The sequence below is a fragment of the Geotrypetes seraphini genome, chromosome 11 (genome assembly GCF_902459505.1).
Source record: "Geotrypetes seraphini chromosome 11, aGeoSer1.1, whole genome shotgun sequence".
Taxonomy (NCBI): Eukaryota; Metazoa; Chordata; class Amphibia; order Gymnophiona; family Dermophiidae; genus Geotrypetes; species Geotrypetes seraphini.
In genome coordinates this window covers 140,303,690-140,317,995 of record NC_047094.1, presented here as the reverse complement: position 1 = coordinate 140,317,995, position 14,306 = coordinate 140,303,690, and the positions used below count along the sequence as shown (strand labels likewise).

Here is a 14,306-nt window from a genome sequence, read left to right as displayed (position 1 = left end):
ATCAGCCCTCTCTATGACAGAGCTTGGCCCAGGCTAGAACTTCTGATCATGTTACCCCTCACTCACTAGAGCTTCATGGGCACCTAATGTTATTCAGAAGTAGATTCAAAATCTTATGCCTGGTACAAAAGACACACTGGGAACACCAGCCCCCCCCTTGTATATGTAGGGAGGGGACACTAAACTAATGTTTGTTGGTTTTGCTGGTCAGTGAGAGCCAGAAAATATCAAAGGTACACAGCAACCACGAGATTTATTCCTTGTAGTACCTTACAGAACACAAATATAGAAGATCATTTTCTTCATGGACATCGCTTAGAATTTTATGTAAAACCAAATTTTAATTTTAATGCTAACATTTATTCCTTATCAACGCTGAGACACTCAGTAGTTATCAAGCAAATAAACAATGACCTGATTTTAAGACGGTTTTAAGTTCAGCTTCTTCATAACACAGTTTCTCACCTATGAAGCCGAGCTCTTCATATGGAGGTTGGCTGCTAATATACAATCATTTCTGAGGTTACACTGGTCAAGACAGACACTAGCTCACAACGGATTTAAATGCAATGGTTTATGCCAAGAAGTTGAGAGCTACTGTTCCAGAAAGCAGTGCATCTCCTGGAGGTACATTTAACTGGTTGGGTTCTCAGGGTTACCATAAAAACGTGCATGAGAAATTTGCTTCGATGAAGGCCTCACTCATACATTTTCTTTTTGGATATTCTGAAAGCTCAGCTGGGCTGGGAAGAATTGGTCTAGAGGACATCAACCATGAACAGCAGCATTAATGGTAGTCAGCAGAGAAATGATTCTAACCTGGATCTATTTGCAGCCTCCCTCTAGAGCAGTGGTTCTCAACCAGTTGGGTTTTCAAGATATCCCTACAGAATATGCATGAGAGATTTGCATATAATGGAAGTGACAGGTATGCAAATCTCTCTCATGCATATTCATTAGGGATATCTTGAAAAGCCGACTGGCTGGGGGGCCTCCTAGGACAGGTTTGAGAACCACTGCTCTAGAGAAATGTGAAGGACAGGAGGCCTATCGTGACCCCGTTCAGTGCATAAGAGGGCTTCAGTTTCTGCTGCTAGTATGAATCTTTGAGAAAATGAAGCAAAACAAACTGCAATAATGAATCTTGGCAACTCAGCTAAAAACGGAAGACATAATCTATTCTCAGGAGGCAGAAAAGCAAAGGTTTTCAGTGCATTACCAGACTCGTTTCCAGTTTTCAGGGTGGCACACTGTGCTCGCTCTTTTCTCAGAGAGCTGGGACCCCTCTCAGTTTGCGAATGATATTGGCGAGACGCTTAGCCAGTCCACCTGTCCTGGGCTCCTCTCTCTGTAAAGTCCTGGTCAGCAAATTGTAGAAGGAGCCGTAGCCCACTGCTACTACGGTACAGGTCAGACAGATGACATTATAGGGCATGCTGAAGTCTGGGGTTGGCAGGTTCACTAGCAGCGGCTCGGTGTACAGGCGCACAAAGTAACTGGAGCCATCAGAAGAAGGGAATCTGATTAAAGAAAATGCACAGACAAAATCCATCAAGCCACAGAGCCTGCCTACAACTACTCACTTTGTTAACACCATACACTGTTCATACGCTTTTTAGCTTAAAGAGCCATCCATCAAGTGTTATAAACAGAACATATTTAAAAAAAAATACAACCCATAAAATATAGAAGCCCCTCCGCTAGGCAAGCCTAAGTGACAGCTAAGGAAAGAAAAAATATGAAGGAAGAGTTCCCCTTCAGACTGCCACCGCCACCGTGAATGGCTCTGCCTGTCTTTTTTTTTTTTTTTTTAATTAAAAGGAGCAGATCCCACTGGCTCTCTAAGTTGTGGTCTGTTGCCCTCAGGCAGGGCTTAGAGCTGAGGCACCACTAACACGGAGGGGGAGAGGGAGGAGGACCTTGGTTTACCGATGGGATTTTCAAGACAAAATTTCTCAACTTACTGTAACATTATTTCTCTGAAACCCCCAGTTTCAAACCTGATGTATCTTTTCACTGGGTTTTTTTCTCCCATGCCTTACTGAATCCTGTTCAGTTAAATTTTCAGAGTTATTTTAATCTGATATAGGCAACATTCTCAATCCCTGTTGTATAAAATTTCTTCCCAACGAATGTTTGGTTAGGAAGAACAAAAGGATAGTTGGTGTTTTCACAAAGTCTAGGAATTTGTATTGTAAACATCCATTGACAGAAAGTGAGAAGGTCCTAAGGGGGATGTTAAACCCTGGTATAATTGTCTCGAGGTCCTCACTTTGTATTTCTCACTCAGTTGAATATTAAGGTTTGACAAGAATAGTTTGGTACGGGAGCAATTTCCAGATTGTCCACAGTGACCCTGGCACCTGTAACTTTTATGTGAAGAGATGAAAATGGAGTCTGCAAGCATTACGTTTTTCTTTTGATCTAAAACATGAAATGCTGACTAAGGGAGAGCAATTTTCAGCTGCCATTTACCATTTAAGTAGCTTTGAAAATGGTCCTCATTATGCTTATTTAAAAATGCTCAGTACAGTACAGGGGAGCTCTAGAGGTTAAGTGAACGGGGAGATTCTAGCTTCCATGCAGGAACTCACAATGTGGTGAAGAGAGGGCTTTCCTCCATCGAGTCAGTCTTCATCCCAATGACACTTGGAAGCAGTGCGCTCACAGTGGATGGACTGCAGAGAATAAGAGAGGGAGATTTGAAACAGGATTGGTTACCTGTGTGGTCATCAGTTAAGCTAAAATAACGCCTGTATGAAAGCTTAGCCAGAGATATGTCCGTCCTACACACCGTGATCGAGAGCAAATTTGCAGGCTTGAAGATGAAAATATTAGGGCACAGGTTTTACAGTGTTCACGCATGGTGGAAGATGGACTGTATGAAGTGGGAGGGAGATTTGTTTTATTTTTATTTTTTTTTTTTTTTGCAATGCACTAGTTGCAACTGTATATGTTACGAGCAGTATTTGGATTTTTAATTAACTCACGGTAGGTGTGCTTCTGGCATAATGAGAGTTTCAACAGAGTGTGAAAGTGTTTATGGAAAACGCATACCTCACATAGAAGCCATGGTTCGGATCAGGAGGGTACTCGGTCCACTTCAATAAGGCTCTCTCAAACTGGATTGTGATCTTTGTGGCAGAGTTGGCAGGAAGCTGTATCAGCATCTCCAGCAGGTGGGGGCACAGTCGGTCTTTTGCTGGCTGGTAGTGGATATAACCTAAAACCAAATGCATCCATGAGGCAAGAGAGAACCAACCAAGTCTGCCACGCTCCACACTAAACTAGTATCCCTTGAATCAGACCTCTTCCTCAGATCATTCCTAGTGAACGCCGGCCCTTATAGCATAGATGGGATCCATTTTCAGATAACTAATTCAAACGCAGCTCTGACAATGTGCCAGAGAGGAGCTGGGTGTTGTGATGTAATGTCCTTTTATTGCAGCTCCAAATACTAATTCTCATTTCTATAGCACTCCTCGACGTACACAGCACTGTACAGTAACACGTAAGAGACGGTCCCTTCTCAACAGAGCTTACAATCATTCAGGACAAATAAAAGCTTGGGGAGTACATTTTTGGAATGAATAAAGCATGGATATTAAACCTTTCAAAAGGCCTTTTCATTAACTTAGTTTGAGATGAGTATATTCAGCACTTTCCTGCATCAGAACTGGAAAAGGTCGAGCACATTTGGGGAGGGATCCTGATGGGTACTTTTGACTTGTATTAGCCACTCTGAAGGGCTTTGGTCTGACCCAGTATAAGAGATCTTACGAGGATAGGTTAGGTTCTATTTCTTTTTTTCCTCTCGCTCTTAATAGGGGCAACAAACCACCATCTTAAGCTAAACACTGAAAAGACCAAACTACTTTTTTTTTGGACCACATATGCACCTAATACCTTCTCCTTTCACACTGACAAACATTCAACCTCAACATTGAGGAATCCCCCTTGATGACTTGCATCATTTGAAAGTCATATCCACCATTTAGTCTGAAAATCTTATGCCACGATACAAAAATTGAAAGGATTAGACCCTATGTTCTCTGCCAACAATTCAGAATACTCGTCCAAATCAATAATCTTATGCAAGGGGGCGTGGCTTGGAGCGCGCACGATATGGCAGCCTAACTACAGCGCTCCCGTATCCAGGCAACAAACGGAACAAAATTAAAACTTCTACTTTTTCAAATCGCTAAAAAAAATACACTAAACAACGTCGGAGATGGCGAATATAAAGCAGGGGAAAGCTGAAAAACCTTCAACATCGGGAATATCAGCAAAAAGAACAAAAGTCACTCCCCTGTCACCATCGAGTGTCCCGTTCCCGATGGAGACTGAAGAAATCACTGAAAAGGCTGATATAATGACTGAACTGTTTAAAATAAAACTTATGCTGACTGAAAACTCCAATAAAATATCTGAAGTAAAAGAAGAGCTTCTTAACATGAAACAAGAAATCCAAACTGAGAGACTGAGAATGACAGTGCTGGAAGAAAAAGTGGAGAGGTTTGAATCTTTCACACAGGAATATGACAAAGATAAAAAAGAAATAGCAGCTTTAAAAAATCAAATGGTGGACATGGAAAACCGAGGAAAAAGAAAGAACATAAGAATTTTGGGGCTAGCTGAAAATATTGAAGGAGGAGATCCTGTACAATTCCTAGAAAATCTGTTACCTAAACTGCTTCAGCTCAACTCAAAATGGCCGTTAGAAATTGAAAGAGCCCACAGAATCCCCACAAGAAAGCCAGTAAACCAAGCTGCTCCAAGACCTTTGATATTCAAGGTATTACGGTATCAACAAGCTCAAGAAATATTAAAAATGGCAAAAGCAAATAAAAACTTGAATTATAAAGTATCAAAACTGATTTTAGTACCGGATTTTGCTAAATATACTGCTAACATAAGAAAACAATTCCTCACATACAGACAGCAGCTGAAAGAAAAGGGATACATATATGGAATATATTATCCATCCACTATGAGAGTATCCAGTGGAAATAAATCCATATATTTTCAAGACCCGGCAAAACTGAAAGAATTTCTGACACAAAAAGATCCTAAGTTTATATAAATAACAGAACAATTCAGCTGAAGAAAGAAGAAAGAAGAAAGAAGATGGAAAAAAAAAAGGGAAAATAAAGAAGATTATTAAAAGAAATGTTATCAACTGGAAATATAATTTATTGAAATAATGGATGCAATAATATAACAATATTTAAAAATTAGCATCCACAATCATTAATATCATTAATTATTATTAATATTATTAAAAAAAAAAAAAAAAAAAATATATATTATTATTATCAAAATATAAATAAATTAATTATTTTAAAAAAAAATATATATAAAATACAAGTTTTAATCAAAATAGATAATATATTCTATTATATAGCATATTAAATTATTATGATAAAGGATCAATGAAATGATTTACAATGAAAATATCATTAAAATATTGAAAGGAAAAATTTATAATTGTTATATTGAGAATAAGATTTAAAAATGAAATATATTAATTATTATAAAAACAATATTTTAACACTGTATAAGAAAATTATAATTTTATGAAATATATACAAGAAAATAATTGATTATTGACAGAAATAATTAATAAAATAGATGTCTAATATAAAATTTTTATTTGATTTAATTATTCAGTCATATTAACTTATTATGAAAAATAAGAAAATAATGTAATGGAATGATAGATAATTAATAAAAGATGAATTTATTATAAAACTTATTTACTGACATAAAATGTATATTTTAATCAATTATTCATTCAAATTAATTCAATATGAAGATGATCTATGAAAACGATTGAAATGCATTATAATTAAGATCAATATTATATATTTATATAATACTGGATATATTTAAGTTATATGATGATATAGATATAGATATATAGAGAATAAGAGCTATATTTGAAATATGTTTATTTATTAGAAATATTATATTATAAGTATGCATGATATTGAATTTAATTTTATAATTCAAATATATTTAATTCTCAGTGAATTCATAAAATTTTATAGATTAAATGAATATAATTTTTAATAATATAAGGGTGGAAGTATATAGAATGTATTGAATTCAGAAATATATTTTAAATAATATAATGTATTATTAGTTGCCTGGAGATGGAGATGTAGGTTTTGCATGACCAATGCGTGTTCCAAATCAGAATAAGATAAGGGGGGGGAGGGGAGGGAAAATAATGGGTGGGTTAGGGGATAAATTTTCAATGAATGTGCTAGGAGCTAATCATGTAAACAATCATAGAATATTGATTAAGTATAATTATTAATCAGATGGATCTAAAAATGTATTCGCTGAATGTCAATGGTTTAAATCATCCTATTAAGAAGAAGAAATTATTATCGTTCCTTAAAAATCAAAATGCGGATATTTATTTTATTCAAGAAACTCATCTTTCGGAAATTGAATCAAAAAAATTATCTGGAGGTTTTATTTCTAAATGTTTATTTGCACCGGCTTTAAAGAAAAAGGCTGGAGTGGCTGTTCTAATAAATAAAAAATGTAATGCAGATTTTAAACTAATTAATTATGATCCCTTAGGAAGATGGGTGCATGTCGAAATGGTTCTGGGAAATACTACCCTGAATTTATTCAATTTATATGCTCCTAATACGAATCAAATGGAGTTTTTTAAACAAATTCAGCAATTGCTCTTACCACTGGCTACATCTAATTTAATAGTAGCAGGGGATTTCAATGCTGTAATGGATCCGATATTGGATAAAAAACCAAGTAAAGTTATGAAATCATTAGGCTTAGATAATTTGATACTATCTTGTGATTTAGTAGATATATGGCGAATTCTTCATTTTAATGATCAGGAATTTTCTTTTTGTTCTCAGGTCCATAAATCCTTTTCACGAATTGATTATATATTTGTTTCTAATAATATAGCGCAGCGTGTCTTAAAAGCAGTAATTGATCCCATTATAATTTCAGATCATGCTGGTGTGTGGATTAATCTTCAAAATTATGATGCTGAAAACTCTGATTTAATTTGGAGATTTAATAATGATTTATTAGCGGATTCAAAATTTCTTGAAGATTTCAAAATAAAAATGCAAGAATTCTTTCAATTTAATGAATCAGATGATATTAATGCTGAGATCTTATGGGATGCTTTTAAAGCAACTATGAGAGGAAATATTATTTCATATTCAACATTTATTAACAAACAAAAAAAAAAACAATTTATTGAGATGGGAAAGCAAATTAAATTATTAGAAAATAAATTAATTGAGAAATGGGAAAATAATACATTACAAGAATTATTAAAATTAAAAGTTAAATACAATGAAATTTCTTCTCAAATTGTGAGGAAAGACATTTTCAACAAACAAGTACAATATTATGGAAATTCAAATAAAGCTGGTAAATTATTAGCAAACTTTCTAAAAGCAAAGAAAAGAAAATCTAAGATTATTGCAATTAAAGATACAAAAGGTAACACACATACCAACACAAAAGATATTATAACACAATTTCTTGATTTTTATAAAGAATTATATACTTCCAATTCTTATAAAAATAAAGAACAAGACGGATTAACTTTTTTAAATTCATATATTGGACCAAATATTCCAGATCATATAAAAGGAAGTTTAGAAGAACCTATATCATTAAAAGAATTAGAAACAGCATTGAAGTCTCTTAGAGTTGGATCCGCTCCAGGTGGAGATGGGTATACTGTTGAATTTTATAAATTTTTTCAAAATATCATATTACCACATCTGTTAAATTTATATCAATATCAAATAAAGAATGGAAAAATTTCTGGTACTATGGCAGAATCAATAATTATAGTCTTACCAAAACCAAACAAAGATCCTACTCTGGTTTCAAATTACAGGCCTATTTCATTATTGAATGTGGATAACAAATTAATGGCTAAAGTATTAGCATTAAGATTGGCAAAAGCTCTCCCTTTCATTATTGATGTACATCAAACAGGATTTATTGCTAAAAGACATTCATCAAATAATACTAGATTAGCATTCCACTCATTAAATTTAGCAAAAAATATAAATGATCCAGCTTTTTTAATATCTTTAGATGCAGAAAAAGCTTTTGACAGAGTGGAATGGAATTTTATATACCAAGCTTTACAATGGTTTGGTATAGGATCCGGTTTTATTGAAATGATTCAGACATTGTATAGCTCTCCTGGAGCAAGATTATATATTAATAATAATTTATCAAATAGATTTAACTTGCACAGGGGAGTTAGACAGGGATGCCCTCTGTCTCCTTTACTTTTTGATATTGTCCTAGAACCTCTATTAATTGCAATAAACAAAACTAAGGAGATAGAGGGAATATCATTTAACAATTTTGAATTTAAAATATCTGCATATGCAGATGATATATTATTATATTTAAGAAAACCGGAAACTACTATCCCATGTATACTTAATTTAATAGAAACATATGGTACTTTTTCTGGATATAAAATTAATTGGAACAAATCTGAAATTCTCCCAATAAATGTTCATTGTACCAAAGGATTATTTGACCCATATTCATTTATTTGGAAAGATGATGGTATAAAATACTTAGGAATTATGATCAAAAATACAATTGAAGACACAGTCAAAGAGAATGAAAAACTTTTATTGAAAAAAATAACAGAAATGTGTGAGCAATGGAATCCATTACATCTTTCTTGGTGGGGAAGAATTCAAACAATTAAAATGATGATATTGCCTGTGGTTTGTTACCAAATGAGTATGATTCCAATATTTTTTCAGGGGTCATTTTATAAAAAACTTAACAATATTCTTACAAAATTTGTTTGGTGTGGGAAAAGATCAAGAATCGCTTTAGTATCATTACAAAGACCAATTATGGAAGGGGGGATAAATTTTCCAAATTTTTATAGGTATCATCAAGCCTATATCTTAAGACAGGGTATGTATTGGATCCTTCCAGAGCTTCTAGAAAATGTACCAGATTGGCTATATTTAGAATGGCGGCTCCTGTTCCCTTTATATCCAGAACAGTTAATAACTATAACAATGCCTAAAAGATACAAAGACCACAGAATTTTATTTGACACTTGGAAAACATTGAGATATATTAGTAATCTATCACCTGAACCTATTGCTAAATCTCTAAATCAATCAATATGGATAAACTCCAGGATCAGAATTGGCGGATTTAAAATCGTCTGGAAACAATGGATAAATGCAGGAATAAGAACATTGAATGATATCATATCAGAAGGTTCACTGCTTAGTTTTTCACAATTGCAAAATAAATTTGGATTAAATAAATCACAATATTTTAAATGGATGCAATTGAAGCAGGCCATTCAGGTAGGGTTCCCTGAATGGAAAAATCTAAATAATCAATATAGTTTACAGGTTCTATGTTTCCAGACGGATTTGTTGGGTCACCAAGCCGCAAAATGGTATAAATTGATATATGGATTTTTAAATAAAAAAAAGAAAACAAGTCTTAGGGATATTTGGAGTATTGAGATAGGTCAGACAATTTCTGAATCTCAATGGCCACGATTTTGGTCCTGGAGATTAAGATCTACAAGGTCAGCATCTATGAATCAAACATGGTTATTTTTATTACATAGAATATTCTGGACCCCAACGCGCCTGCAAAAAATAGATAGTACTATATCTAATAGATGCTGGCATTGTAAATTGGAAATAGGGACGTTAGATCATTTAATCTTTTTTTGTCCCTTTGTAAACGCATTTTGGAATTTAATTTGGCCCCAAATTAATAAGTTACTAGAGAATCATGTAGGACTCTCGTATGACACCATATTATTTGGTACTGCAATGAGAACTAAGAGTCCGATTTCAGCAAACAATAATAAGCTATTACTAATACTAACAGGAGTCGCCATGCAACAAATTACTCAAAATTGGAAAGATTACACCAAATTAAATTATACGTTCTGGTGGAATTCTGTTTGTCATATTTATAAAATGGAAAAAATAATAGCGTTACAACAGGGAAATCATCTTAATTTTAATAAAATTTGGCAACCATTGACAAAATATTCTAATGATTAGTTCTTAGCACAATGATAAATAATTATATATGAATGGGGTGGGATTTGACTAATTAATGGAAATATACTATATAAAAAGGGGATGGGAATTATATTATATATGCTAATGTATAATCTTTATCATATCATATTTTAAATACGATGTATTATTAATGACAATATTTTAAATATGTAAAAAAACTTTATTGTATATTATATTACTCAAATATTGTAAGAATGGAAAACTTATAAATAAAAATTTAAAAAAAAAAATAATCTTATGCAACTGGAATCAGGAGAGGTATTAAACTGGTTTCGAGGATTCCTCATATCCTGTACCTACCAAGTCCGTTTCAATTACGATCTCTCTGATACATGGAGCAATTCATCTGGCGTGCCACAGGGGTCACCATTATCCCCTCTACTCTTCAATGTTTATATGTCCTCATTGGGTGCGCAACTATCCCAGCTGGGGATAAAACTATTTAGCTACGCTGATGACTTCACGATAATTATCTCATTCAATACCTCTATCTCAGAAGTCACCCCCCAAAGCAACAGAGGTACTAAATCGGATGACTGAATTTTTTATAGCATCACCACACCCACTGTGCATCAATAACCTTAGTCATCCCATTCAACCCACTATGAAGGTATTGGGAGTAACACTGAACCAAAGTCTGACCATGAAAGACCAGGTAGACTCCCTGATTAGAAAGATCTTTCTCACCCTCTGGAAGCTTCGGTCCATCAGAGCTTACTTCGATGTCTCATCATTTCGAATTCTGGTACAATCCCTCATACTGAGTCAACTCGATTATTGTAACATCGCCTACTTGACACTCTACAAAAGAACATGCGGCGATTGCAACTGGTACAAAATGCAGCGGTTAGGCTACTTTGTGGACTGAAGAAGTTTGATCATGTAACACCTTCCTATCGACGTCTACACTGGCTGCCGATGGAGGCACGTGTGAAGTTCAAGTTTGGTTCTTTTTGCTTCAAGGTACTTTACGGCTTAGCCCCTAAATATATAACAGACCTTTTCTCTTTCACAACCAACAGACATAGGAGAAGTTCACATCCAAACTTTGTTTCTCCACCGGTTAGAGGTTGTAAATTTAAAAGTCATCACCAACATCTTTTCTCACATCAAGCAGCATTATGGGGTAAAGACCTGGAACAACTGCTCATGCCTACTACTTATAGGGAATTCAGGAAACGCCTAAAAACACATCTGTTCCTGAAGTACTTAGGTAACTGATCTATACAATCTTAGTCCTCAACAAATGATCTTCAGAACTGTTATTCACTAACTCTGAACTTTGTTTATTCCACTCGATCTGTAATACCTTTTAATCATTGTAAACCGCATAGAACTTCACGGTCCTGCGGTATATAAAATGTTGTTATTATTATTATTACTAGACTACGATAATGCCCTTCTCTCTGGCCTATCGAAGATTTTAATACAACACAGAAGCAAGACTCGTATTCTACAAATCGAGATTTGACCACGTCTCGCCACTACTTGTAGGAGAGTTACACTGACTCCCAGTTGACAAGCGAATTGAATTCAAAGCTATGCTGCTTAACTTTCAAGATCCTATATGGAGAATCCCCCAGATTTGCAGACCTACTAGGAAGATCAGCTTAAACAATGCAACATAAATCAGATGACACTAATCTTCCCACCAATGAAAGGAATAAAAAATAGACTACACTGTTACTCAAACTACATGGAACTCGCTCCCCACAGAGATCCAAACTGCCTCTACGTAAGCTGTATTTTGTACATTCCTGAAAACATGGCTCTTCCAGAAGTCATGGTTAGGCGCTCAACCCTACCCTAACACCCAAACCATGAACTCATGGCACCAGAACAAAATCTGAACTGTCTGCACATTTATCTATTTTCTGCATTATGTAATGTTCATACTATACTGAGTTTTGTTTATACTGTAATAACTTTATTATATTATTCTCTTGTTGCACTGATTATTGATGTGGCCCACCCAAACTCCACATAGAAGAATTTGACAGGATATAGGACATCAAACAACATAATAAGTAGACTTTGGACACCAGTACCACCTTCCTGATGCACAAATTTGTTATGGTGTATATTTGTACCCAATTAAGTGGAGGGAATTTTTTTTTTTTAGATATCCTCCAGCTGTTTTAATTTTTATAAGAAGAAGTAATGTAGTAAATGATGGTAGATAAAGACCCGAATGGTCCATCCAGTCTGCCTAACCGTAATGATTTAATTTAAATGGCCCTTTTTCCTAGATATTTCTGGGCCAGAAACCCAGAGCTCTGCCTAGTACTGTGCTTAGGTTCCATCTACTGAAGTCTCCCGCCCATCCTCAACCAAATGGCCATAAACGGACACAGACCATGCAAGTCTGCCCAGTACTGGCCTTAGTTCTTCCAATATACACATTATTTTCTGATTACAGATCCTCTGTGTTCATCCCACGTTTTTATGGGTTTTTGTATTTTTTTTTTTTTAACTCTTTCACCGTTTTCCTCTCCACCACCTCTCTCGGGAGCGCATTCCAGGTATCCAGCACCCTCTCCATAAAGAAAAATTTCCTAACATTGCTCTTGAATCTACTACCCCTCAACCTCATATTATGCCCTCTGGTTTTACCATTTTCCTTTCTCTGGAAAAGGTTTTGTTCTACGTTAATACCTTTAAGTATTTGAAGGTCTGAATCATATCTCCCCTGTCCCTCCTTTCCTCTAGGGCAGTGTCTCGCAAACTTTTCTGGCTGGCGGCACACTAATACCAGTGCCCCGACGTGATGACATCATTGTATCAACGTCCGCGCAGAGGCCCGTCTGGCCGCAACCCCTCTTTTACAGGGATCCGGGAGGAGCGGGGAGAAGAGACGCTGGCCAGGAGAAGAGTCAGCTGCACTGGCTGACTTCCTACCGGACGTGCCTCTTGCCGCGAGGGGCTCATCCTGTAGGCAGGCAGCCGGGGTGGACGACTCTCCTCCTGGCCAGTGTGTCTTAGGAGGCACACTGCTCTAGGGTAGACATATTCAGGGCTCTGGATGGCAGTGTCTAGATGCCCCCAGCATGATCACAGCCAACTTTTCAGTTAACAGCTTTACTCTTTTCATGACTGCCTAGATTCTAAATCTTGTGTAAAAGATGACGTGGGAACCACTTTTGCTAGGTGTCAGATTAAGTAGCAGAACGAGTATACATTTTCACTTGGAGTTAAGACAACAAAACCAGATGTGGAGAACGCTAAGATGTGTGATCCATTACCCTGATATTAATTTCCCATTATTTACAGGGTTCAATTTGAAATCCTCACCGGTGATAGCATAGCTAGTTTTAAGAAAGGTCTGGACAATTTCCTGGAGGAAAAGCCCATAGTCTGTTATTGAGAAAAACATGGGGGAAGCCACTGCTTGCCCTGGATCGGTAGCGTGCAACATTGCTACTCCTTGGGTTTTGGCCAGGTACTAGGGACCTGGATTGGCACCGTGAAAATGGGCTACTGAGCTTGATGGACCATTGGTCTGATCCTGTAAGGCTATTCTTATGCGATACCACCCCCTTCTATTACCGACTACTAACAGATCTGAAAGATTTAAGAAAGTATTTTTCAGTAAATACATAATTAGGCTGTGGAATTTAAAAAAATGGCATAAGCATGTTTTTGACCTGCAATCAGACTTCAGTTTCTGCACTGCTTACTGTACTTCTGAGAGCGAACAATTTGAAAAATGACTTTTCTCCTGGGAGCTGACCAGTGATCTGACCTGGAAAGACATTTTTATGTTCCATGCTTGGCTCCCCCCTACAGATCATGGCTCTATCTTACCCTCTCATCCACCAACACTGCAGCATGGGAAACAAAGTATGGGTATAGTAGCCAGATCTCCAGTAGCTTCCCTGAGAATTCTTTCTCCCCTAATTAACTAAATTATGGGACTGTGACCTGTCTAGAAATCTAGATGAGCAGATGACATCCTCGTGGAAAGACAGACAGACAGACTCCTTACTCGGTTTGTTGTCTTTGCCTTTCGTAGTGATCACCAGGGTATGAACGTACAGCCTCAGATACCAGGGCACCGTCTCCATGAAGATAATCGGGAAAGCGCGGTATGGGTGGCTGTTATAAATCACAGTGTTGAGTTCTCCTTTCTGCAGTCCATATCCACCGATATAACGCTGAGTATAGAGAACCGGTGCCAATGGATCTCCTGGAAGAAAA

The 14,306-nt window shown here is 36.0% G+C and overlaps 1 protein-coding gene across 1 annotated transcript in view; it reads right to left on the bottom strand.

The window, feature by feature from the left end:
- Positions 1-234: 234 nt before the first annotated feature.
- The window catches only part of PIGT (phosphatidylinositol glycan anchor biosynthesis class T), a 44,577-nt gene continuing 30,505 nt past the window's right edge, over positions 235-14,306 (bottom strand). The window contains exons 9-12 of the mRNA XM_033963150.1: positions 14,095-14,295; positions 3,058-3,223; positions 2,595-2,678; positions 235-1,520 (exon numbers count right to left, since the gene is read on the bottom strand). Of these exons, the coding sequence (XP_033819041.1) occupies positions 1,268-1,520; positions 2,595-2,678; positions 3,058-3,223; positions 14,095-14,295 (704 nt within the window). The 3' untranslated portion in view covers positions 235-1,267. The remainder of the gene's footprint in view (positions 1,521-2,594; positions 2,679-3,057; positions 3,224-14,094; positions 14,296-14,306) is intronic.